The sequence below is a fragment of the Lonchura striata genome, chromosome 12 (assembly GCF_050655825.1).
Source record: "Lonchura striata isolate lonStrDom1 chromosome 12, ASM5065582v1, whole genome shotgun sequence".
NCBI classification, from domain to species: Eukaryota; Metazoa; Chordata; class Aves; order Passeriformes; family Estrildidae; genus Lonchura; species Lonchura striata.
Genome location: NC_140714.1, coordinates 7,699,189 through 7,727,066, shown reverse-complemented (window position 1 = coordinate 7,727,066; position 27,878 = coordinate 7,699,189). Strand labels below are relative to the sequence as shown.

The 27,878-nt window shown below is 40.3% G+C and overlaps 1 protein-coding gene across 1 annotated transcript in view; it reads left to right on the top strand.

Annotated features, from left to right (window-relative positions):
- PTPRG (protein tyrosine phosphatase receptor type G) overlaps positions 1–27,878 on the top strand; it is a 391,091-nt gene that overhangs the window by 192,731 nt on the left and 170,482 nt on the right. The window contains exons 3-4 of the mRNA XM_021537228.4: positions 15,569–15,748; positions 21,111–21,259. Of these exons, the coding sequence (XP_021392903.4) occupies positions 15,569–15,748; positions 21,111–21,259 (329 nt within the window). The remainder of the gene's footprint in view (positions 1–15,568; positions 15,749–21,110; positions 21,260–27,878) is intronic.

Below are 27,878 nucleotides of genomic sequence, written 5' to 3'. Positions count from 1 at the left end.
ATAAGATTTCTCTGAACCACTTAATCGAGGCATAAACTGGAGCTGTGAGGTAAACTCTGGGGGCTGAGTGTGAGTAATGATCAATAAGATGTGTCTCAATAACTCTTAAATGAATAAACTTCTACTACTGATTTACTAGCTTCTCTGTGTTAGTGGAGTTATAAGTGGTTACATCCAGAATTTACTTCAGAATAAGCTTCCTTTTTTGCTGCCGTGAGAACCCGAAAAGGCCAGTGAGACCAGAAGTAAAAGACAGCTAATATTAGTCATTGATAGTTAAAAAGAGACATAAAAGCATTGGTGCAACCACTCTCACAAAGTTTAGCTATTTGCATGAGCTTCTGTTCCTTAGAAAATAATCTCTTCCCAAAGGTGTGCACCAGGTTGTATTTCTGAGAGCAGGGGCTTGTACAGGACATCCCAACTGAGGGAGAAACTGAGTGCTGTCTGTGCTCTTAAAGCAGTCATTGAAAAAGGCCTGGAAAAGACAAAAATAAACCTATTTCACCAGGAAAAAAAAAAAAACAAACAAACACCACCTTTTTTATTGTTAGATAGTATGAAGTTTATAGGTGTCATCTAGAGTGTAGGTGTCACCCCCATTCTGAGATAAATAGCAATCCATGGATTTTCATTTGCTTATAAAGACAGTGGAAGTGTCTCCAAGCCAAGCACTGAAAGGTGTTTGGCCCTTGGACAGCTGACTGGATCCACGTGTATTAGCCCAGCTCCTGGTGTTGATGGACTTGGTTTCTTTTATTTCCCCTGGATTAGGTTCTTTTTTTGTAATTGTCAATAAAACCAGATCCTGTGGAGTACTGCCAGGATCAGTAGCTCACAGGTAGTGAGACCAAACAAAACAAATCAGGGGAGATTGAAAATAGATAGCAATTGTAAGGTTCTCATTTACTTTCTAGATTTTTTTTTTTCTTTTGTGTGTGTTTGTGCATGTTTCCAGATTTCCCTCTGAAACCACAGACCCTGGAATGTTTCTAGTTTAAAATGCTTGACATAATTCATTCTCATGAGACCAAGATTTCAGTCTCTTGAGTCCACCAACTATGGCCATAATAAAGTCATTAAATTGCTTAACACGTGCCCTATAATTAAGAAGGTTGTGTTTAATTATATATTTTGATCCTTGTTTCCAAATACTCCTGCTGTGATAGCCTTAAAATACTTTGACTACTTATAACTTCTTTCTATACGTTAGTACTGGAAAGAAATTCCAGTCACGGATTGAAATCTGTTTTGTGTTTTACTTTGAGCAAAATAAAACCAGAAAATCTGTCTGCTTCTCAAAAGGCTCCTCCTGGATTCAGTGTAAGGTCATAGATACCACAGGAATACAAACAAGTACAGCAGTGCATTGCTCAGCATAGTAGAATTGATCTTGTCCCCACAGTAAGCCAGTCAGCATCTGGATTTTTGTAGATGAAACTAATAAGGGTCAACCTGAAGGAAGAAAAAAACTTTTTTGAATACGTGTGTGTGGTATTTTAGGCTGGATCTGTTGATCTGTTTTCCCCCCACTCCATTGCTTTTTGGATGCTGAAAGTCCATTGCCAAATTCCATCAGAGCTAAAAGAAGGAATTTAGGGTTTTGGAGGATGTCTGTGATTTAGGAGAGACAGGATTCCTTTACACATTTCTGATCCGAGAAATATCCTCTAATTAAGGCAGTGGAGGGCCTGTTTGGGTCTATTCAGTGTTCTCATTTAATCCCCAGCCTGGCTGCCTTCTCTGAACAATAGTTCTGGGCAGTGGGTGACCTTCCCTCTGGAGAAAAGTCATCCTGCACAACAGCCTTTACTCACGAAGACCCTGTGCAGGTGTCTGGATTGAGAAGTCTGCATCTCCATCAAGGGATGATGCTGTGTCCTGAAAATCACCTGGAAGGCAAACAAGGACTGGGCTGGACACCTGGTGTAAGAAGTAAGCTGCAGATTGAAACTTGGAGAGCAATTAAACACGGCAACAACCTTCAGAAAACAAAACCAAAAAGCCCCACACCGTGACTACTCAAGGTTTGAGTTCTTCAGTACTCAATACCTTTCTGAACAAGATGAAAACTGTTTTTAAGGCTCTGAGAGGTGGCTTTATGAAGTGTAGTGACTCATGCTTGTCATGTCAGTATGTGTTATCCAACTGTTTATTCTGGCATGAAAACATGTTAGTTTTCACTGATACTATAAGAGTGGAAAACCAAACAAAGCCTGAGATTCCTTTCCCTGGAACAGAGCAAGCTTCAGCAGTCTTTTGGAAATATAACAAGGATTTCCTTGATTAAGTGAACTGTTTACAGACCTGGGTAACTATCAAGGATGCCAGAGGTTAAGTGAGATTATTTATTTTTGATGAAAATCCAAAAAAACAAAATCTGGTTTCTATTCTGTGCATTAACTTGCCAGTTAAGCAAATGGAAATACTGTTCAAGGAACATCTAGTTCATAAATGAATAAGGATTTCAGGCCTGGAGTAGAGAATCTGTACAAACTGTGCAGCGAAGGCTGCTCTGTTGGAGTGTGTGGTTTTGCATAACAGGTGAACTGAAAATGATGGGTATGACAGGAGCTATATTTAAATGAGCCGAGTTGAAAGCAGTGCAAGAATAGAGGAAAATGATATACACAAATCACAGTGAATTCTGTCCTCCGCAGATCTATTTCTTTTGTCCCAAGTAAAAATTGCTGTGATGGAACATGAGGAACGAACTTTTGTGACCAAATGAGTCGAGACAACAGACTGAGATTGGCAAGGGTACATGCCTTGTGGCATGTGAAGAGGAAAGAAGCAAATGTCTTCTGGAAAAAAATGGAGGAAAAGAACAGTTTCATTTTCCAGGACTTCAGAAGGATCTTGAAGGATTTTCTCCCTTATGTTTCCTAAGGAAACTTCATGATCACAATTTCCAGTGTTTTAGGTCAATACAGTAATTGAATTTCTGAAAGGTCAAAGTTGGAATGAGAAATACTGTGAGTGGGTCTTTACACAATCAAGTTTCTGGGTTTTTGTCAAGTATTTTTGCATATATTTTGGAGTTTAATCTACTATTAGCTTAAAGGAATGACTAGGAGAGTGTAGAGCAAGTGATACTGTTTTGTACAGGACTGGCTGGACTGCAGCTTTGTGGTGTGAAGATCTCATGCTTCCCAGACTCCGGTACTAGAAAAATATTTTGGTGATTAAAATCTTTGTTTAGGGTATGTTCAAATCAGAGGAGGGCCCCACAAGGCTGCAGTCTCCTTATATGCTCAAGGGAAAGTCCTGGTGTTATCAAACTCAGTGCCAATCTATTCACATCAGTAACACCAGTCTGCACTGGGGTTAGCCCATCATCCCCACACTGCTTCTGTCCAAAGTCACCATCTCTTTGTACCTTAACCTTAAATACAGCATTAAATTACTTAAATATTTCAAGTCATGGTGCTCAGTGGATTCATTAGGTGGAGCATACAATAAATTTAATATTTTTATTTAGAGAGTTTTCACTGCCATTTCTCTAGGCTTAAAGGCACTCATGCTTTAAATAGGAATTTACTTTTATTTATTTGCTGTAAAAGTCGAAATGCACTGTTTTTCCGTACTTCCAGATGCTTGTAGTCTCAGCTATGCTGCATTGAATTGAATCTCCTATTTGCATCATTTGGTTTTTTCCCCCATTTTCTTTTATGCCATGTGAGCCCTGTGTCTGTCCTTGTTATGTCAGGCTTCCACAAGAGACAATCAGGTTGATCTCCAAGCTTGTCCTTTCACTGAGCATCTACTGCTCCCCCCTAAAGAAATTTTCTATATGTTGAGCAAAAATGGTAAAAATGATACATTTTTTTGCTACCTCTCAAGAAGCTTCTGTTGGGGTAGGCAGTGTGCTGTCTGTTAGCATTGTATCAGAAAGAGCTGCATTTTTCCTTAGTAGAGCTTTGTTATGAAGTTCATTTGACTGAAAATATTTTGCATGCTTAACTACCTGCTCGTGAATTTTTCTATGCCAAGTAATGTGTCAGGAGCTAGCGGAGCATAGTAAGTTAATTACTTGTGTGCATACTGTGAAGGAAAAGCAAACAGCAAGGCACCAGTGATAGGAAGAATGAGACTTCATTTCAGTCACCAGAGATTGTGTTGTTAATGAATCCACTCAATCAGCAGGGAATTGGTAATGTAGATAAGCCCAGGTATGGCTGTGTACCGATAGGAAGATTAGTCCCTCAACCAAAACATTGTTTTTAGTGAAAGTTTGCTAATATTGAATGGTTTTTCAAAAGCATCGGTGGGATAAAGTAACAGCCTGAATAATTATGGCTGTCTCAAAAAGACATGATGATGCTGATGATCTTATAATGTGCTCTGCAGACACCATATAAATCTGATATCTTACAGATTTCACAGTCAAGTGGTACACTCCAGATTCCATTTCATGGTATGTGTCACCACGGGCTGCCCAAACGCTGCTGTGACTACAGAGCACAGGGAGCTGTGTTCAGAGCTGGCTGCTGCCTTCCCCACCCCAGACAGGGAGAGCTGTGGGAACACCTGCCTTGCTTCCAAGCATCCTTGGTGGCAGCAAGTGAAGGTGTTCCCATGGGAGGCTGTGGGAGCATCCTTGGTGGCAGCAAGTGAAGGTGTTCCCATGGGAGGCTGTGGGAGCATCCTTGGTGGCAGCAAGTGAAGGTGTTCCCATGGGAGGCTGTGGGAGCATCCTTGGTGGCAGCAAGTGAAGGTGTTCCCATGGGAGGCTGTGGGAGCTGCAGGCAGTGAGGTGGAGGAGCAGGTGATGCCCTCGGGAACATTAATCCTGGGATCAGCTGCATCCCAAAGCCTACAAGCTGCATTCTGAGGTGACCATCCCTAAATGAACGGTTCATGTAGTGCTGGAGGAAAGAACTTTTATCCCAGTTAGGGTATCTTTTAGTTTTTTATTTAATTTGGTGTTTGAACGTGCGCCACAGGTACTGTGGGAGTGAATGTCCTGCAGCACTCACCCTGACTCCATCCCTCACAGCAATTCCTCCCTGCCAGCTCCCTGCAGCAGCTGCTTTTCCCCCAGAGCAGCTGCTCAGCTGTTTGTGTGCATTTCCCTGCCAAAGGGTAGTGCTGACAGAAGGGAAGGGGTCTGGGGCAAGAGAGGGGCTGCTGCCAGTGTCCTCCTCCACCACTAATGGGTTACTACCTAAAAGTCATCTGGAGAGAATGGGTACAGGCAAATAAGATCCACATTAGGTCCCTTTCATCCTTTCATGACTTTGATGTTTTGGGTTTTTTGGCTTTGTTTAGTTTTTTTTTTTTTGTTTTTGTTTTTGTTTTTTTTTTTTTGTTTGTTTGTTTTGTGGTTTGTTTGTTAGTTTTTTTTTTTCTAATTCTGGACTTTTGTAATGGAAAGCTAAAGCTTTCAGGAACAGTTTAAGCCATGCAGTGTGACATACTGGAAATGACACATACAGAACAGAAATGAGAGAACCAGTTGTAAATGTTCTCTGTCAGCCACAGAAGCAGTGCCTTCTGATGGAGTACCTCAGGCTGAACACTAGGACTGCTTATTGTCTTCTATTGTCTATTCGTTCCTCTTAAATTAATGGTAGAAACATAGACTGAATGTTAATAGAAGTTAAGGGCAGAGTTCACCATGTGTCATTAAGTAAAAGTTAGCAATCTCCCAGCAGCTCTCCTGGGAGTTATTTTACTGGTGCATATTAGTGAAAGGGACAGCTGGATTGAGAAGGCTGTTGGAACAGAGATGCCATTAAGAACTTAGTTGGGCAAAAGTTGATTTTCACCTAAAAAGGCAATATCATGGCAAAGCCAGTATTTGTCAAGATTTGATGAGTGACTTTGGGAACTGTAGTGTTTTCTGTGATGTGATTAAAACAATGAGGTCCTAATCTGGTGGCTGTCTCTGGTCAGGTTAGGATCAACAAGGGGTTTGAAAAGCTGAGGGTGACATGTTTCAACAACAGATAATTTTCTCTTCCTGGCTTTATTTTTTAAATCCACCCTCTGCTTAGGACACTTCTGTATTTTGGAAACCTGAGCCAAAGCAACAAGTGAAAATCATTTTTGTAGTAGGTTTCTTTTGAAATTATGAGTACTTTCAGCAGTGCCTCTGGATAGGCTTTATTGATACTAGCCCTCCCTCCCTTTATTCCCTTTCTATATTGCTCTGTGCTCTCTGTGGGTGTTTTATTAACTTGCATCCTGCAAAAATTCAATAAAAATATACAATTTTTTCCTGTCTTTCCTCCTCATTTTCTTTTTTTTTCATGCTGGCTTTCAGAGACAGAGCTCTGGGGAGGGCTTCTTTGGTTAGTTACGAGGAACAGATGGGAATCAAGAAAAGGTACTTTCTGTTCCTGTACCCACCCAAATTGGAGGTAATTAAGTTACAGTGATGCATCATTTACGTTAGCAGTTTCTTTGCTGAGATCAAGCCTATTAAGGGTACATGTGAGAAGTAATAGAACTCAAGTCTGTGGTGCTTTGAGAAATAACTGGAACTGTTTTTTTTCTAAACGTGTTTGCAGGTACGCTGGCACCAAGATCTGTAGTGGGACAGTTGAGTCTTGCACAGCTTTTTATCTCCATAGCTCTCTTGAAGTTGTGAGCAATCCTTGCAGCTGCTCTGATGAGACAGGTGAACTTCTCCCTTTCCAAAGGAAGGGAGTGAAATGGAGCATGTAGCTCCTGGTGGTAGGAAGGAGACAGAGACGCAAGATGGGAATTTTAGATTTCCTGACGTAAATGTCATGGTGTATTACTGTCATTATTGTTTAGTGTTCATGTCTGAGCCCCTGGGCAGGTTCAGCAGCATGGTGAGCATTGATGCTTCAGCAGGGTCTCAGTCAAGCCCTCAAACAACCCATGATCTCTGGTTCAAAAACCACTAAAGGGTTCGTGAGCCCATCATGTCTGTTCTTGCACATTTTCTTCATGCTTCACTACTCCTGCAGCCTGAGGTGTGTCTCCTACCCTTTCAGCTCAGCCAAGGCTCCCAGACTGATCCCCAGTTTCAGCTCCAGATCCTGTAGGGACTTTCACCTGCAGTGCTGTGCCAAGATCACAGGCACAGAGTGACAAGCTGGCTGCTTGTCTTACTGGCTTTTGCCTGCTCTGAGTGTTTGCAGTGGTAGTTGTAATTAGCACTGAGCCAAATTCAGGATCAAATCCTTTTGAATCCTTTTCTTTCATCAAAGTCTCACTGAAGCTCCCGAAGCCTCCACCTGCATCCAACAGCTCTTGGGTGGGAAAGTTTCTTGCCCATTTTCTTCCTCTTGTTTTCTCAGATTTATTTTCTCTGAGCTTTGTTTATGCTGTGCTTTCTCCTTGGAGTAGCACAGACGGAACCATCATTTACTTCAACATTATATGAGCTTGTGCTTTTTCATATGTTTAATTCTATGAAACACCAGACTCATTTATTCTTTTATCTTTGCTCTCTGGAAGAAATGACATTTCTTTACTTTCTCATGGGAAGGTTGATCACCTTCCTGGTGTGTTAGTGCCAGCTCTGGAAGATGGCCTTGGAGAAGAAAGCACGAAGCAAGGTGTTGCAGAGAAGGGGAGGTTAGCCCAGGGGGATGCATCTGTTCAAGTTTGAGATGCTTTATATTGTATTTGTCTTACATTGTTCAGTTTAAGCTTTTTGAGGTGGCAGCTGTTTGCTAGTGAGGTTTGGAAGAATGGAACCCCTCTTCCTTCTGCTGCATTGAGGCACTACAGCAATATAGGTATCCTTCCTGTCAAGATCCATCATTATAGAGCTATTGCCCTGTAAATGAAAAAAGGATAGTTGAAAAGAGAGACCCTTCTCCAGAGAAACTTGGCCTGGATGTGACCTGTCCAATGTACCCATTACTAAAATCTGTGTCTTCCTCCCAACAACACAAAGTGCTCTCACTCAGCTACTGCATTGATTTGTAATACATCTTCGTTCTGTAATTTCCATTAGGATTTATACTTTTTAAAATTGTATTTAGGAAAAAATCTATTTTTATGTCTGTCCCTAGTCTTCATAGGGCTTTACTGAACTAGTATAAGAATAGAAGAAAGTAATTTACGATGCCTTCATATAAATTAATCTCCTGTTTTTTCCTTATATTGTAAGTTATCACCTCTTTTATTATATGCAGCTCAGGGTGAGCAGTTTTAAAAGGCCTCTGACGGTTATGAAATGAATGGTGTGAGATGTCAGATACATTTATTAAAAATGTAGAAAATGATAAAAAACAGAGGATGTAGATATACACTGTCTCAGCCACTTGCCACCAGCAGGCACTTTCAATACCACAATTTATCCTCCCACTCAGTGAGTTCTGAATAATAATTTCATTGATATTGTTGTGCTCTGTGCTCAGTATAAATAATTCTGAAATTAGTTGTTAAATTCAACAGGTTATTAGGCAAGTCTATCTACAGTTTATTGTGTGAGACACCCCTGAAAAAGCCCCAAACTATTTTGCCAGCACAGCTAAACTTAGTACCATTTTCACTTTTGTGTGGTGGTAAATTATTCAGCTCACAAATGCTAAAACTTGAAATGTTTATGGAAAAAGCTTGTTTTAGTAATTACACTTACTCCACTTTTTTGTGAGCTTCCTGCAATGTTTATCCAAAGGTTCTGGTATTTCCTAATGTTGGATATTTATCATACATTTGTGCCACTGGCAGGCTGATAGGTATAGTGGGAGCTTCATACAAGATTGATGGCAGCTTCATACTTTTTTGAGGAATAAAATTGGGATGTAGAAAGTCTGTATATGGTGTGGGGGAGATATATAATAAAAAAAAATCTCTACATTTGTGACTGTGTAATAGAGGATAGTTCACTAAGGAATATAAAGGTTGAAAACACATTAAAAACTTCTTCAAAGGTAATTGAAGGTTAGGAAGTTTAATTAAAAATCCAGCAATAACTCTAACATCTGTGGATATGAAAATTTAAGGAGAACATGCATGGCACTCTGTCTTTCAGTTTAAAAGCTGGAGACATTATAGGATAGTTTATATTTAAGAGAATGATTTAAAGCCTTTCTTTGTGATTGCCACATTCTGGCAGTGTGACAGTATCACTGACACCATCAGTTTTGAAGATCAGCTTTCCTTCCACAGCCCCATGGCTGGGCAGTGCTGCAGCTGCTGCTGGGGGCCCAAAGGTTATCTAAATCCAACCCCTTTTTTGTTCCATCTTCCTGTGTTCTGTGTTTCTTCCAACAAGTACTGATTAAGATATGCCTTATCGGAGATTGTTCTTAAAGTTTCTTGCAGATTTTTTGACTTCTCAGAAAACTGACCCTGGTTGTTTACACCTCTCCCAAGCCTTGCACACCTTCCCTGCACTGAGCTTGCAGATTGCTCGGACCTGTTTGTGTCTCAGCAAGCTCTTCAGGATCTTGCCCTTGGTATTTGGTCTCATTTTTCAAGCAGTAATTGGAATTTTCTGCAAGCACGAGTGTCTCATGTTAAACAGGGTGATGACAGAGAATAATAAAATGAAAAGCCCTTTTCCCCCAGGGCAGGAAATCTTTGTTCAAAGCAGCACTGTGAACTCTTAACTACAGGCTCTCCTTCTCCATCCCTTTGATTTTGGTATGCCATCACTTTAGAGCAAGACAGTATAATTTCAGCAACTTTTCCCCCTAAAATAATGATTTAACAACGTGACTCCTTTCTCTGCAATGGAAAGATCTCTGAAAGATGCTACAGATTTTTATCAAGGCTTTCAGGGATTTTTGTACCCTTACCTCTGCAGCCTCATGCTAACTCAATCAGCAAGAGATATGTCATTCAAATAATTCTTTTCAGCCTTGTATCTAAGTGCAGTCTTTAGGCTTCAAACTACAGATTTCACTTTACTTCTGCTTCCCAGGAGAGGACTGGAGGTGAGAGTGTGAAGGGAGGCTGATTTTCCAGCCAGTCTGGATCTGCCTTGCCTCCTGTCACTATTTACGTGGCTTAAGCACTTTCCTGGACTCACTGACACAGCTCCTCTTCAATGCAGACAGTGATGATGAAATCTTCTGGCATCAAGTGACAGCTTCGGGTTTTTTGGTCCCAGATAACAGAAAGGAGCCCCGGGACTGAGATTTCTGGAGGATCTTAAAATGCTTCATTTTACTTCTGTAGTGAATTTCACTGATACTTGTTTGTTTAAAACCATTTTTTCCTGTTTGAAAATCCAGCCTACTACTGAAGTTCATTACTTTGTAGCTGAGCAAGGGCACCTCTTCCTTGTTCTTTCTCTGCGTGCAGAAAGGGAACTGATTTTGTTTGCTGGTGGTGACATTTCAGCGTTTCTTGAGATGTGGCTCATGATGGAGCAGCTCAAGTAGGGCAGAGACTTGGAGGCAGAGATTCAGATCTGTAGTGCTGCTCAGTGAGATGCTGGAATGCTTGGGCAGGTCACAGCTGCCAGTCCCTGCAAAGGGGAACATCTGCATTTATCCAGAGCCTGACAGAGGTTCTTGCCTGCTGTGCTCCTTGAAGTCTCTAGGCTGCCCCTCCAGAGCTGTGCAAGCAAAGGCTGGGACCTCTGTTTTTATTTGAGGAGGAAATACTAATTGATTCTATTCATCCCTAATAACTGATTGGATTTTGTTCGAAGAGAAACATGGAATTTTCTCCTATATTAAGATGATGGGATAGGATGTCTCCATGAAATGACCAAGCTAATTGCAGAAATGAGGGGATTTGATTGCTTTGCAATCATTATTACAGTTTTCATTCAAAAATGAAGAGTAAAGAGGCACTGAGTAGAGACAAAGAATTGTCTGAGGTAATTCTGTTAAAAAAGGACTCAAGAAGAACAAATAATAAAAAAGCCTCCAAAATTAAAACTCCTAAACTAGTTCTTTCCATGTCAGGCCTGAGATTTAAAATCAAATGTTTGTAAAAATGTTTAGCAAACAAGTGAAATGTTAAAAAAAAAAAAAGCTGATATTTCTACCTCTTTACAAACGAATGATGAAAATCATATTACTCAAAAATTGCTGATTTCTGTTAAGCTCTATCTGTGTAAAGGTATATATATTACACACCAGTTTATATCAGAATAGCTGATCCATTAATCAAAAAGTTATGTTAAATCAAGGAAATGATAATGTTTTTAATAACAGATGTTTTAAACAAAACCTGTAGGAGAAAAACAAATATATTTGATTTTTTTTAAGTGGAAGTTTTTACACAAGCTTTAATTAGATTTTGGCAGAATACATTACTTTAATGGTTTTTCATTAATGAAGACTGCTCATTTCTTTGTACAGTAAAAAGAAGAAAAAAATAATCTTAGATTATATTTAAGGAGCAGACAGTGTATTAAAAAACTATTAAAGTTACTGCAGTCATTGACAGAATGATTTTGCATGAGAAAAGATTCTAGGAAGCATCAGGTAATTTCAGACAAGGATGGCTGAGAACATCTTTTTATCATCTGTTAAAATAAATCTGGCGTGAAGTGTGGGTTGAAATGTGTGTGAGACCCCAGGTGCTGCTGAGCTCCCTGACCCCAGCTCTCCTTCCAGCCTTGGGAGCCCTTTTGTCCCTGATTTCAGCAGAGAAAACATCAGAGACCCCAGCACGCCCTGCACTTACTGCCAGGGGTTTGGGTGACCTGGGGTGGATCCAGTCCTCCTGCCCTGGTGGATCTGGGGTGGATCCAGCCCTCCTTCCCTGGTGGATCTGGGGTGGATCCAGCCCTCCTGCCCTGGTGGATCTGGGGTGGATCCAGCCCTCCTTCCCTGGTGGATCTGGGGTGGATCCAATCCTCCTGCCCTGGTGGATCTGGGGTGGATCCAGCCCTCCTTCCCTGGTGGATCTGGGATGCATCCAGCCCTCCTGCCCTGGTGGATCTGGGGTGGATCCAGCCCTCCTGCCCTGCTGGATCCAGCCCTCCTGTCCCAGCTGTTGGACCCAAGCCCATGGTTTCCTGGAGGCAGCACTCTGACTTCAGTTCCTGCAGATGCCAAACGTTATCAGTTATCATTCTTTCTGTGCTGCCTCGGCATCAAATATTCCAGCTGTAGGATGGGGCTGCCTGATGTTTACTTTTGCCTGCAGGTTGTCCCACCATCTCAGTGGAAATGTGTGTTATTTGTTAACACAGGTGTGGGATCTTAACTTGGTTTCTGAAAACCGAATTATTTATCAGCCTTAAAAGGCCAACTCAAATTCATTTGAAATTTTATTTGATTTAAGTCAACCATGCTTACTGTTGGAAAAATGAAATACAAATAGCCATAAGTTTCTGTGTTTCAGATGGGTAAATGTCACACACAGAATTACAGGATTTCTTTTTTTAACTAGGTTTAAGTGAAACAGAGTCTTTATTTAGTGTCATGTTTTTATTTAAAAGCATTTATTTAAAGTTCTAAAAAACAAAGAATTCAATAAAGTAAGACAGGTGTAACTGCAAATGATTAATGATATAATTCTCACTACTTTATAAAGTGTCTAACGCTGAAGAGATTTATACAGTGCAGAATGGCAATTGTGCTTTGATGGAAGGAATAGGTAATCAATATCTGCAAGCTTGGAAAAAGTGTTCTATTTCCTCCTCTAATGATATAGGGCTTTTTTGCAAAGCAAGGATGTCTGGAGCGTGAGACACTTGGAAGAAGAATTAATTTGAAATCTGTAGTGGAAGATCAGTTTTAATTGAAAGTGCACTTGAATGTCCATGGAAAAAAACAGGCAGTTGGGCCTGAATCCTTCTGATGGCCACCTGGGAATTTGTGAATCACATTGCACTATTCTTGATTACTTTTATAGGTTGTTGAGGTTTTGTTGTTTTTTTTTTCCTAGGAGGTATAATTTATTTAGTTTTGTTTCAAACTCAAAAGTTTTTCTCTCCCCTCCCTGGCCTTTCCCCTTTCTGTGGTCATTGTTAAAGCTGGGACAGCCCCAGTTCTGTGCTGCTGGAAATGGAGATGTTGGGGTTGTGGCCCCTGTACCTGTCTCAGGCTGCAGCAATAATGTGCAGGTCACATTGCATGTAGTCATTTACATATCAAAAACCTGTGAAAGAAATTAATGGCAAGTCTAACCATTTATGAAATCCTGGGCTGATTTTAACTAGCAAGTCTTGAACCTCTAAATCAGAGCTTAGCCTTATGTCTGTAATTTGTGATGTCAGGACTTGGAGTCACAGCACCAGCACTAAGTTGGGGTTTTGAATTGCTGAGAGAGTTTCATCGCATTAGATTTTTTTTTTCTTTAATAATTCAGCACAAGTATGGAAACATTTTATGGATGGAAACTTACCCTGTCACATGAAGAAAGAAGATCCTGCTAGGCTTTATTTTGTTAAATTATAGATTTACAAGCAAGTGAAGCTACTTGTTTATCTAAAGAGATTTATTGCTATGAAATTAATTCAAGCAAGTTAAATTAATTTAAGAAAAAACCCAGAATACTTGTTTTTTAAAATGAAACAAAGCCTTCAAGAGTCTGTGAAACACTACATTTCAGCAAGAATCAGTTCAGGTACCTAAGTCACTTGAGGTTTTAATTCAACATGGTGGTTTGTTTGTTTACCCTTATGGCTTATTTTATTCATTTTGACAAGGCAGTTTTCACTGCAAATAGGTTGAGAGCTGGCTATACTTAAAACAAATAAATTAATTAATAATTGTGACAAGATGCATGGAATAAGTCCTACAGTCTCTGTTAAAATAAATCTGCCTACTTAAAAAAAGGAAAAAATTCCTCATTGACACCAGAATACTTAAAAAAGAAAAATTGGAGTGCACAGCTCCTTTTGAATGCACAGCTGAAACCACTGCGATAGCCTCTGTGGGTAGAGTGTTTTTGAAAAGCTCACCCCTTGTTTATAATAAAGCCAGAAAACAATAGCTGGTGGGTTTGATTATGTGTAGTGCTAGATATTTAAAGCAAATTCCCAAATTTCATGAGGTAGATGCAAGGTTATATGTAAAGTAAATCTGAATTTCCAATTAACTCACTACAAACCAATTACTAAGAGCATCCTGACTGGGGAAAAATAGCTGTTCTTGAGTGGAAGACATTTGGTTTCTCCCATGTAGGGGTTTTAATAATTCTCTTCTCCTTGGTTCTGATACATTGGGAAATAACTGAAAGCAGCTCTTGCTGACAATAGAAGTTGAACCCTGAGGTAAACAAAACTGATTTTTAACCTGGGCAGATGATGTAAATGATTTTTAAATAATATTGCAATTTTGCCTAATTGTACTTGAAAGTAAAATTTTCTTATTGTCATTTGGGTACCAGACAGCATTTGTGTGTGGTGAGTATAGAAAAATCTTGCTATTGATTAAGCATCCTGCATCAGCTCATGAGAACAGAGCACTAATGCACTTTGCAACTAGACAGATTAAACCCAGAGGCCAAAGAAACTGCTCTTCCCAACTGCTGGGTTTGGATGGCACTAATTGAATGTACATATGTTTCTCAGATGCAAGGGTAATAAATGCACATTGATGCATCATTTCCTGCTGGCTGCCTGCTGAACAGACCTGCTGACTGTGTAGTTCAGAGGTGTGACACAGGTGTGACATCAGGACTCTCAGGAGAGCAGAGTTCAGCTCTGTCACTTGGTTTTTGAGCTTGGGCAAGTTGCTTTCCTTCTCAGACATCAACTTCCCTTGTCTTTACATGAAAATAACGTAGCTGATTCCTGCTGTAAAGCACTTCAAGAGCTGTGAGCAACAAGTGCTTTACAAGAAATCTATGCTGTTATTTTGTGAGCTTAAACCATTGTTTGCACTCATAGGAAGATAAGCTCTCAGTCTCTGTTAATACATCTTAAGGGTTAGAGAGGCAGATCATAAGAAAAATTTGAAATTCATTTTAGATCCTTCTAAGAATGGTGCTGAGGGTCCCTGGTGTTCTAGTACATCTCAGGCTGGTATGTGGTGTAGATGACAAGGTCTTTGCCTCAGACCTTTAATTTTTCCATATTATTTTAATTGTTCATCAAAACCAGAAAACTTACATAAGAAGAGCAAGAAAATAAATTTACTGTGTATTCCTGAGAGGTTATTGTCCTGTTTACTTCTTCCAGAATAGTTTTTTTCCATTGTTGTTTTCTTCAAATGTACTAACATACATTTAGTTTAATTCTTTCTTTTATTATTTTCTGGCTTCAAAGCCTCCAAAAGAAATGAGATCATTAATAAAGATCATATTATCTAAGAACAGTATTGCAAGAACACAAAGTTAATGTGTGTCTGTTGCATTATTTGTCCATAATGAAAGGATAAACTATACAGTAATATATTAAGGCTGGAGCTTTTAGGAAGTTCCTGGAGCAACATGGTAATTGATAACATATGCACAGGAGGAGCTTGGGAACTGCAGAAAGTTTTATAGAATAGTTGTTTTTTAAAAGACCATTGTTCATTACTGCCAGAGGCAAAGTTAGAACACGGCACAAAGCCAAAGGATCTCAGTCTCCTCATAAGTTAAAAAGTCTTAACCTCTTTCAAACGTGGGAATTGTAACTGTGGTGGAGTTACCTGGGCAGCTTAAGTGCTTCATCCTCACACTTCAGAGTTCTCCAGCACTGTGGAGGTGCTGGGATGTTGACTTTGGTGTTTTTTCACAGGTACCTACGGTCCCGAGCACTGGGTGACGTCCAGTGAGAAGTGTGGGGGGTCTCAGCAGTCCCCCATAGACATCATAGACCACCTGGCCCATGTTGGAGATGAGTATCAAGAGCTGCAGCTGGATGGATTTGACAATGAATCTTCAAACAAGACTTGGATGAAAAACACAGGAAAAACAGGTATGTTCTCTTCTGCTTCTCTCCATAGCCTGACTGCAGTCAATTAAAAATTCAAGCCATGTTCCACTCTCCTCCTTTTTCATTGTTCTGTTGTTTGGGATTTTTGTCTTTTTTTTTTTATGTAATTTTTCAGTAGGAGCCACCTACCTCTGCCTCTGCATTCTCTGCAGAGCTAGTTCTACAGATTGATTTTAAGGGTTTTTTTTAAGGGCTGCTTTTTTTTTTGTTGTTGTTGTTTTTTTTTCTCAGTCTAAACTAATTCTCTTGGTAGTCAGTTATTCCTCAGAATAAAAGGCAATGTAAGAGTTTCAAGGTGTAACCTTGAATTATCAGCTTTGGGAGGCTGTAACACCTAATCCAAAAGAATGCTGAGATGCAGGGCTCAGGGGGAAGGAGAGGGGAAGTCTTAGAAATTGGAAGATTTTAGAGAAGAAAGAGCAATAACTGCTCAGAGTAGGGGGGGTGCTTATTAATGTTTTTCTGGTATGATTATAGCACAGTGTTCTTCACTGAACTGAATACTTTTCTGCTCTGTCTTTTCTGGCTTTTAGAAAAAAAAGAGCAGGCATGAGTACTGCTTATTTTTACCAAAACAGTTCAACGAAAGGTCAAGGTTGATTTATATGCAAAGCTGCATGCATTTGATTACTCTTTAATTCTAAAAATGTAAAAAGCAGAAATTATAAGGCCACTCTCATCATTTGACAAGGTCAAGTATTTTTAGGGAATTGGATTAAACCACTAATTAATTCAATTTTATTTATTGGAAGTATATTTTTATCTTTATTAACATCTGACATGCATCTCTATAGTGCTCTCTGTGCTGTGTCCCCTGTCACAGGTGGGCTAGCCAGACCCAGGGCATGTACCTGCTCTGGAGTTGGTGGCTCAGCTGTGCATACAGGGTGACCTCAGATACACCCATCAACTCCAGGGCACTTCACATCTGAGCCATGGCCTGCAGTCCAGCAAGTGCCTCAGATCCAGCTCCAGCAGTTCAGGATCTTAGCAGGAGTTATTGCCCCTCAGATGAAATGGAGTGGCAGACTGTAGCCTGTTTTCCTTCACTGCAAAGCAAACCCAGTTAACATAAACCACCACCAAGCATAACTGGGGGTTTTGCTGCATTACTTAGGGTTTTTTCCCAGATTCACTGAGAAGTGCTCCTGTTTGCTTTGAAATCCTGACTTGGTTGCCCTTGGTAGCAGCATGAGGTTCAGGCAAGGTTGAATGATATGGAAATTTGGTGCTTAATTAATGTACTCATGTTATGCACCCTGCTTTTTATGGTCAGAGAGGCAGTTTGTGGTAATCAACAATAAATATAAAGATCATGAAAAAGTGATGGTGCTATTCTTCTAAGAAGGGTGTTAATGCTATCCTGTACATGCCACAGTAACATTGCTGCACACACAATAGGAAGCCATGTTAGAATCACAGAATCACTTACGTTGGAAAGACCCTTAAGAATATTGATTCCTACCATTAACCCAGCACTGCCAAGGACACCACTAAACCATGTTCCTAAGTGCCACATCTACACATCTCTTAAATACCTACAGGGATGGTGACTCCAGCACTTCCCTGGGCAGCCTCTTCCACTGCTTGCCAACCCTTTTGATAACATTAAATCTAAACCTCCCCTGGAAACAGTGGAGGCCATTTCTTCTTGTCCCATCACTTCTTTCTTACCTGGGATAAGAGACTGACCCCCACCTGGCTGTAACCTTCTTTCAGGGAGTTGCAGAGAGCAAGGAGGTCACCCCTAAGCCTCCTTTTGTCCAGGCTGAGCCCCCCCAGCTCCCTCAGCAGTTCCTTATCAAACCTGTGCTCCAGACCCATCCCCAGCTCTGTTGCCTTCTCTTTACACACTCTAGCCCCTCAATCTCCTTCTTGCAGTGAGGGGCCCAAAAGTGAGCCCAGTGCTGAGTACAAGGGGACAGTCACAGCCCAGGTCCTGCTGACCACACGGGTGCTGGTACCAGCCAGAACCTTGTTCTGTTGAACTCAGAAGTGTCAGCAGATTTTCTGGTCTTGGCACAGTTGGCAATGAAAGCTGAAGCTTCAGTCTTCTCTGCTGGGTGATTTTAGCACTGCTGCTATATTTGATTTCTTCACCCATTGGGGTATGGATTTTTGCTGACAAGTTATTGCTTCTCAGAGCAACAGTAAGTGTCACTTTTCCCGGTAACTTACGGCCTTTTGCTGGTACCGTGAAGACTCTTTTTGCCTTCTTGTCAGCCCTGATTTCTTCTGCTGAGCTCCTAACTCCTCCCTTGTTTTATCAAGTCCAATTCCTTTTCTTGGTTTTCTGACCTTTTGAAGAAACTTGCCTGGCATTAATTTTTAAGGTGGTAAGTGGTAGAGCAGCAAACCAAGTAGGATGTTTTGGCTTGTGGGTAGAAGATAGAGGCCGACTGTGCCATAAATCGTGATGAATTTTGGCAGCAGAGTCTTGGAGCAGATGGCCACACAAGACCTTCATATTGCAGACTGACAGAGACAGTAAACTAAATAACTGTTTAAGAAATAGTGATGGATGTAGAGGGCATTTCTCAGCAATTAATGACTGGTTTAAAGAGACAGGGGTCCCTGGGAAAGCTAAAGGCCTTTAACCTTAATGCTCATTAACTGGCAGGAAATATGCTGCTTGGGTTATTTTTATGGCTGTAGGACCTAGTAATTTTTTTTTTTTTTAAATGATTGAACAATGAGTTATTTTTAGTCTCTGTAAGGTAATTCTGTTTAGATTTGTTCTGCTCTTTCTTGTTTGTGTCCCCCTATCTATCAGGTAAAGAACAGACAATGTACAAAAAATAGCAATTTGTTCAGAAAATATCAATGGATATTATAGAAGTGCTTTTGTGCACAATTACATTGGCAGAGGCACTAATGTGGGTTCAATTCCTTCACTAGAGTAGTTGACCATAGAGCTAGGGGACACTTGGAGGAATACACATTTCATAGTTGTATTTGCATTAGTTGTGTACATATCAAAAACTTCTAAATTCTGCTTAGAGAAACTTACTAAAATTTCTGTCAGAAATGTGTTTTTGTTGAGTACCTTGCCTATGTGATGTGCATCACTCTGGCTAGTCCTGACCATCAGAGCTGCTCTGCTAGGGCAGGGGAAGAGGTGCTTTGAGTCCAGGTTTATTCCTGCTCTCACAGGGGTGATGAGCACCCAACACCAGCCCTGAACCAGAAAATGACATTACACAATTGTGCTCCTGGTGGCTGCACACTACTTTCTTTGGGTTTTTAATCTCTATTATATAGTGTTTTAAATCAATGGGCCTTGGGGGTTGATTCCTTGCACTCTACAGAAATCCTGGGATAAAAGCAGTGGCTCCCAAAGGCCAGTAAAGTGTTGTTTGGTTCTTTCAGTCCTGAATACCTGGGGTCACAGAAAAAGGAGGGGAGTTCCTGGCAGTAAGGGGATGCTGCTTAGCTGGGAAGGTGATGGGGAACATGTGTCATACAGCTCAGCAGTGTAAGAAATACTGTAAAATGAACAATTAGATGAACATTCCAGATTGTACATCCTCCTAATTATCCTTTTTAATTATTTATCTAAAACAAGTAAAATGACCCCTGACAGAGCCATAAATTATTTGGGAACTATCAAATATTTATTAGATGCAACTGAGTCTCCACAGAGGTTTTTAACAGACACATGTGAATCTGCTTTGCTGTATTCCTCATCTCCTACAATTTCATCTGTGGAATTTGTAGCTAATTGAAAGAGATTTTTTCACCATTTAAAATAGTGCTAAGCTCATTGAGAATTTTTTAAGGTAAGTAGAGAACAGTAGTGCTTTCAGTCATGTATATTTGACAGATTTGGTGTAAGCAGACAGTGACTACCAGCAGTGCCCTGGCTGACACAGGCATTATCCTACAGCCACTTCTGCACCACCCATGCTCCTACACAAGGCACTTGGATGCAAAGGCAGTGCAGAAAGAAGCAGAAATCAAGGAAAAAAACAGCCCCATGATTTTGCTGGCACAGTTTAGAAACACCTGAACGTCTCATGCAATTTAAAATCAAGATGGTTTTGACACAAACCATTTAAAGTTGAGCTGTATGGAGAAATTGCACCTGAGATGATGCTGCTGTAGCTCACTGTCAGGGGAGGGCACAAAGCCTGGCCTGCAGCACTGAGTCACGAACAGAGAAATAACTTCTATTTCACAAGTAGCTTTCTTTTGGTTTTTTTCAGCAGTGAATAAAATCCTCTTCTTACATAATAAAATTGGATTTATATTAATGTTCCTGTTGTGATGACACACAGTTGGCTTAAGAATGCAGCAAAATCCTTGTGTGTTTTGCTAGTTCCATTAAAAAAGGAAAAAATCTCCAAAATCAACCCCACAACTGAAATCACAGGATTCTAGGCACAGCAAGCACTGGTCTGCAATGACTTTTACAGAAATAAAATTCAAATTTTAGTTCTGTTTTTGTGAGGGATAAGAAGAAATAATTTTGTGGGTACCAATTTTTAGGAATGGTGTGTATTAAAACCAGGAGATGCTGGAAAGGAAGGGGGTAGTGTAGTGAGAGTAGCAGAAAGGAATTTCTTGAAAGCTGGAATCAGTTCTTGATTGGACCACAGGCCTACCCTGTAACATGTACCAGGTTCCACCATACGATTCCTGCTCTCTGTTTGGACCTGCAGCTTTTATCGTTACATAAAATACAAAGGCTTTTGGAAGTGAAAAGAGAATACCAAGAAGATCTTTCTGACTCTCATTGAATCACATAATAATAATAACAGAGTTACTGTAATAAAACCCAGTTCTTGTTGAGGATGTCTCATGACTGAGTCTCAAAAATGTTATTGTTTCTCTCCCCATCTTACAGAGGGGAGGAGCAGGGAGGATAATGAAAGCACCCAGCATGTCCAGCAGTAGAGGTGGGAGAGGGCACAGGGGTCCCCACAAACAAAAAAGAGGAAATTCAAAAAACAGGAGACCCATTCTTTTCTTAACTTGTGATCTACAGACCTTGAGGGGTTTATAAGGGCAGGGACCATGGTCAGCCATTACTCTCTGGAACCACATTAAACAGGTTTTGATGTAGTTTCCATTTAAATTTTAATCAGAAGTCCAATAAGGAGGGCAAAACGTCCTTGAGAAATTTGGACTTTGGGATTTTCTGTAGTCTGTGTAACTTCATAATCACTTCCAGAATTAGCCAACATTACTTGCAGACCTGATTTTTAACAATCCCTTTAAAGAGGAAAATGATGACCCAACATTTTACATGCATTAGGAGAAGTATTCTGATATAATGAGCAAAAACTGTAACTGTTTCAGAAGAACTATGCTGAGTTTCTTTCTCGTTGTTCTGTGTGTGCAGTTGCTATCCTGTTGAAGGACGATTATTTTGTCAGTGGTGCCGGGTTGCCGGGCAGATTCAAGGCAGAGAAAGTGGAGTTTCACTGGGGCCAAAGCAACGGATCGGCTGGCTCCGAACACAGCATCAACGGCAAGAGGTTCCCCGTCGAGGTGAGTGGACAGACACGTGCTTGTGTTCTCAGGGAAAACAAAATCAGAATGCATTGCTGTAGTCCAGGGCAACTGTGAAATAGGGCAATGTTTCTTTCAGTGAAAAAGAAACTGCACCCTGTCCATAATCTCTCATGTGCTTCTGCGATGTCAGCTCCAAGCTCTGCTTTGCTGGCCTTGCCAGCTCTCATGTCCCGTGGGTTAAGTTGCAGACAGCCACTTTTCTCGTTTGTCCCATAAGCTTTCCATGTGTGGGAGGATCTGCTTAGAAATTTCTGCCAAGTGACCTCGTTGTCCTCCAAACTCTTCCTTTCCCATGACGCTTACAAAGAACTTGCAGAAATCGGGAGCCATGGTGCTGAGACCGCTGTCATCGGAATTGCCTCCTTGCCCACGCACAGGACCTGACCTGTACCTGTGTTCAGCTGCTGTCCCCTGCCTGGCACTAACAGGACGTGTCCACAGACCTGTACAAACAGTTCTGTGTTTGCTCTGCCTGTGCTGGGCCCCAGCCAGCCCCAGCCAAGAGAGGCCACAGCTATCCCAGGAGCGAGGGATGGACTCGGGCACAGTGCTCTGGGAATGCAGGAGTGTCAGGGACAGGGCCAGGCACCTTGTGCAGTGACTGGGGATGTGCCTTTGGAGCGCCCTGAGTGCAGGCATTCTCTGGGTGCAGTTGGGTTTTGGCTTGTGAGCAATAGCCCCAGGTCTCTCTTTCATCACTGCAGTGTTTTCTGTGTCACCAGAGTTTGTTGATAGTTTTCACTCGATAGGCAGGGTTTTGCATGGTGAGGTAAACAAGAAGTTATCTGGGATTACCTTTGCCTGTGGGTAAGCAGATATGCAGTTCCCAAGTGTGGCATGTGGATGCTGAGCAGGTTGCAGGGAGCTGCGCTTGCTTTCCCAGAAAATTCATGGGTGAGAAGAAGTGCTGGTCTTGGGACTTGATTCACCCCCTAGTTTGCAATAATTCATCACATGTGGCTTTAGCCAAGTCATGTATATCTGGAGGTGGGAAGAGGCTTCCAAAGCTCAAAGGGAGGTTATAATAGACTCTGGTGCATTATCAAAACCTCCAATTTTCACCTGCCTGTTCAAACCACCTCATCACACAAGAATTAGAAACTGGTTTGTGTATCCCAGTTGTGTACCTGTATGTTAGATTTTCTGAGAGGTAGAGGTTTTATTTTTGTCTTCTTTTTAATGAGCTTTTCCATTATCATCTCCTTGATGTAGCTGTGATTTCTCACAAGGGGCCATTCCTGAGCAGATGGAGCAAAGGCTCAAACACTGTCATGCTGCCCTGTCTGTCTCAATTGGCATCTCAGGAAGATGCACTCAGGAAATCTACTGAGAAAGTCAACTGCTCTTCTGAAATTTGGGGGAGTGGAGGGGGTGAAAAAGTCTGGGCCTTCTTGTTTGTGTCAAAAATAGTATTTCTACTTCAGAAACCCTTTCTTAGGATTCCAAGGCTATTTGATGGTGACTCGGTGAATGGAAGCTCTTGTACTGTGGAAATAAACAAGTTCCTAAGAAATAATTTTCCTATGGTTTAAATATTCTTCATTTCAGTTGTTTAGACTATTAACTAGAAAATTGAAGGGAGACTGCTTTGACTGCTTTTAGGAATTTATGTTTATGTTATTTTTGCTTGTTTATGAATGCTGAGCAAAAAATAAATTGCTGGATCAGATAGATTTAGTGTTAATCCTAATAATTTCCAAGTGATTTGTGTTTGTTGCAATGACATCGACCTCTGGCCTCTGGCCTTCCTTGGTGTGATGACATTAGCAGAATTCCCACAGCCATTCCTTTACTTTTTTTCTTTCAGTAAAGGAAGAACAGTTTCCAAATCAAGCCTTTCCCTATTGTGATGCTATCTACCTCCTACAAGAATTCTGACTTTCAGTGCTGCAAAGTATTTCTGTGGATGGATTTTGGAGGGTCCAATAGGTCTAAGGTGATAAAATTGAGTCTTTAGTACTGATAGATACAAAACCAGTCTAAATAGTTGGGATTAGACTTCTCAATCAGTAACTGTGCATGTATTCTCAGTGGGGCTTTTAATTTGTAATGCTAATTGTGGTGCAGCTTGCAACTGTCTGATGCAACCCCAGTTGCCTGATGCTGGGAGGTCTGTGCCAAAAACACTCTACTTCTCAGATAAGTAGCATTTCTAAGGAGGCTGTAGAAAGGATAAACCAAAATTCTATCCTACAGAAAGCAAAGCCTAAATCATTCTGATTATTCTGAGCCCATGGACGCAGGAAAAGCTTACAGTAGCATGTAGGTATTGGCATTCCAGTTCTGCAGCAGTTACAGTGGCAATGCAGCTGAAAGGAAATGATTTCTAAGTCTTTATTTTGCAACCAGATGTGGACTATGCAAAACCCATTAGTTCCAAAGCACATCCCAAGGGAGCACAGATCAGTTTCATCCATAGAACGAGGGCTGTGCACATTAAGTTTAGAAGTTTTTTCCTCTGGGAAACAAAGTGCTTGCTGGTAGTCTTTTTTTTTCCTTGAAGAGGATACAGAAAGTAATTAAAAATGTCAGATATAATACAGGGCATTATTGTTTGACCATGTTGTTTGGTTTTTATTATTACAACTAATGTGTCAGATGGTAAGGCTGTCTACATTAATTGGTTTCCTTCATTGAAGCCCATCTGGATCATATTTTTTATGATTTATATGTTAAATTAGTTAGTAAGATATATGAGAACATCCTTTTGTTTCCTGCTTTAAAGGCATGTTGGATCAAAGGCGTATTATCTTGCAGTACTTTAATGTAGCATATTGTGACTTCTTTTTAAACTATGGCATGTGTAATGGTATTCTCTCATTATGTGGTCTTGATTGCTTATTTATTGATTAGATTTTCCTTAGTGATACTTGATCTTTATGAAGCCATTGTGAGTTTGGCTGTCTCTGAAGCAGCATTCATGATCAGAGATGTCCATGTGCTTCAAACTTCCACGTACATCCAGATTGATGCCAGGCCTGGTCAGCATTCACTAGAAACTTCTTTTTCCCCTCTTTCTTGCCATTTTACAAGCAATATCTGGGTGAGGCCAGGAAGTAGTGCTGTGATGCAGCATTAAAGTGATACCATTAGTGTATGGCTGTGTGAGTGGAGTGTGAATCCTAATGAGGACGTGGGCTCTGTGCCAGTTTAGAAAAAAAGCTCTTTTTTTTTTTTTCTTAGAGTTAAGAAAACTTTTTAATGTTGCATTTTCTAAATTTTAATGAATTGCTGACTCCTTTGTATTTTGTTATTGTTCTTCTCCCCTATAATTCCTCAGGTTATTTTTTTCTTTCTGAAGCCGCAGTAATATAAGTGGACATGCAAATGCTAGAAACCACTTAAGTGGAAAAGTGACAAAATTAAAATAAAGAAGATGAGCTTCCCTCAGGCCAGGAGAGAACCTGGGTTTCCCTCATTAGAGCCAAGAGGAGTAATTGCAGCACTTTAATTTCCCGTGCCACCAAACTGGTTCCCAGCAGCAGGCAGGGCTCACTGTGCTGGCTGGCTGCTCTGAGGGAAACCCAATGCTTAATATTTCATAGCAAGTGAGGAGCTGACGTGCCAGTGCTCTGTGTGCTGCTGGAGTGAGGTACCACCATCCCAGCATAACCATGAGGTTATTTTTTAATTTTTTTCTTAGCTGCCTCGTAGTAATTTTTATGCAAAATGCCGCTTATTTCTGTGAAGAGCAGAAATCAGAAGAGTGATTTTAATCATGGCTGTGTTAATTTGATGTGAGCTTTGGCTGTTTATGAGCGTTCTCTTTAATGGTGCTAATTGTCAGTTATAATGTGAACACCATTATACAGTACTATGCAGTAATTTATTTAGTAAATGAGTATCTTATTCCAAGGACCATACTGCAATATGCCATAGAGACCTCATCCTTTTACTCTTACATGAGCAAACTTGCACTGTTTAGGCTAAATTGCTTCTGAAAGAGCAATGTGATTTCATACCCACAAGTACCAACATGCATGTTTTTGGAAATTTCAAGTTCTTTTCCATTAATAAAAAACCAATACAAAACAAAAAGACACAAAAAACCCTCTACAACCAAATAAAATAACCAACCAAACAACAACCAAAAAAACCACCACCCTCACAAACCATCCTGGCAGAAAATGAAGAGCTGACACCCTCTTATGTCAATTAACAAGCTTTTACATTGTTTATGTATTCACTTTATTAAGTTTTTGTTACAAAACAATAATTTGCATTAACAATTCTTGCTGCTCTTCAAGTGTGTTTCTTAGAAGACTTTCCAGGTTCTAATGATGTCTTTGTTCTTGCTACTTTGATTTTCTTCCTTTTCTCTTTGAATCTACATACTGACATCTGTGTGGTCTAGATCTACAATTAGTTGCTCAAACTTGAATGCTCAGATAACCTTGCCAGAGTTTATCATTGTGTGCTGTTCTACCTCTCATTATATTACTTAAATTCTGATAGTTTGTATTATCACAGGCAGATGACAATCAATGTCATAAAAGTAGAAGAAATGAGTGGTATTCAGTGCACAAAAACCTTTACTACAGGGAATAAACTGAGATTAGTTACTCAGTTTACTAATTTGGTGGTTTTTGTTTTGGTTTTATCCTGAATATTAGGACTTCCTATCACACCTGGAATCACCTACAGTATACATCCAGCTGTCTGTCCACCTATGAATGGCAGGGAATATTTACTTTGTAATGTTAGAAATGAGACCATTTCTGTTCTGTAATTTTACTCTTGGTGCAGCTGTGAGTCTGTTAAGATTTGCACACACTTTATGACACTAAATGATGAACATACCACAGCACGTTCTCTTCCTATACAGGAGAGAATTAACACCCTGTATTGCAGCTGGGTTTATTATTTCTGGCATCCAGCATATCTGGTAATTGTAATTTTGCAAAGATCTTTGGTGCTGATTTCAAGCACAAGTAAAGATTAATTATGAAGCAGCGAGCCAGTGTTGGGTTTATTTCCTTATACTTTGTTTACTTGTTGCTCTTCAAATTTCCATACCTCAGGATGTAGCAAAGTAGAAGTCAAGAAATGATAGGGGCACCTAAAGAGGACCATTGGGAATACATCACAGTGAGATACTATGACTGTCTAAAGTAATTTTAGTGTAATATTCTCTCCAAGGACCATAACCACACTTATAAAGGGATACTTAGAGCTCCCAGTAACTTTGATGGGAGATGTGCTGGTGAAACTCTGGGTGAAGATTTGGCTCCATACTCATGCTGTCTGTGCTGCAGAGTGTCCAGGGAATTTAGCATGCTCTGCTTGTTCCATCTGCATTTCTTACAGCACCTCTGACTTAATCATTCAGACAAGGAAATGGCTTGGGAATTTTCACATTTAATTTTTTTTTTCTTCAAAATGACACATAACATGGAGGGGTTTTTTTTGTTTTCTTACAGCCTTCTCTTTTCCCTTTCCCCACAGTCTTCAAGGGTCCAGATAGCTACAAAATACTCTAAACATACAATGTGCTAAAAAGCCACATCTGCATCTCTGTCTTACCTAAAAAGCCAAATCTACATCTCCATCTTATCTACACTAAAGTAAGATTTTATTCCCACAGTCTCTAGGCTTTACTCCTTTTTGCTCTTCACTGCTTTTAAATCTTGTTCAAGTTTCTCATTGTCAGGAAAGCAGTGTGTCATCATTTTAAAAACATAAAATGGATGGATATATTGAACACATCGCTGAGTTTCCGTCTTGTTTCACTGTGAGTAGTGGAAATTAAACATCATGTTATCACTGTCTGGTTTACTGTTTTATTTTCCTTAGTGTAGCTGCTACACTGCCTCCTCTCAGTTGTCTTTAGTGTCTCCCATATCCTGACAGGAGAGTCAGTTGAGACTTTAATTAATGACTTTATTGTAATCAAGGTTCCATTTTAGTGCAGAATGCTCCATCTTATAGTAGTGAAATATTTAGTCTCCATCTGGCTGATCTTTTCTGTGACTGTCCCATGATAATTAAGAAGAAACAGGAGAGGATGGTCTGAAATTAAATATGTTTAGTGGAGGGGTTAGAGTATCTTGGGACTGTTCGTGTAGAGACTCAGACAAAATTTAGCAACAGAACAGCAGTTTGGTTTTATGGCTGCATTTTCCTGCTTGGTGTCTGCCAGGCCCCAGTAATTTCTAGACTGAATTACAAATGTTACAATGCATCTAGAGTTTTATTTTAAAATAACTATCCAGTAGCATGAATCAGAGATAACCCTTTTCATTGTGGCTGGGAATGTCCTGCTTTCCCCAAAGGATTTCCACTGACTTGTTGAAAAGGTCAGAGGCAGTAGCACTACACTGCAATTACAGTATGTTAATGATGAGCTAAGAGTTCTACATTCTTCTTAACATAAATCCCTGATTTTCTACATGATTAATTGGAATCTGAAAAGACTGACAAGGAGAAGGAGGATCAGATGGGGTGAAAATAAGAGATAAGAGGCTGACAGCCAGCTCTTGTTGTAAAGGAGAGTTATTTTGAATAGGAGAAAAAATCAATACAAAGGTTGAAGGATTTTACAGAGTTGTAAGAGCTACTTTAATGAAAGGTAGCAGATTCAATAGGATTGTTACTT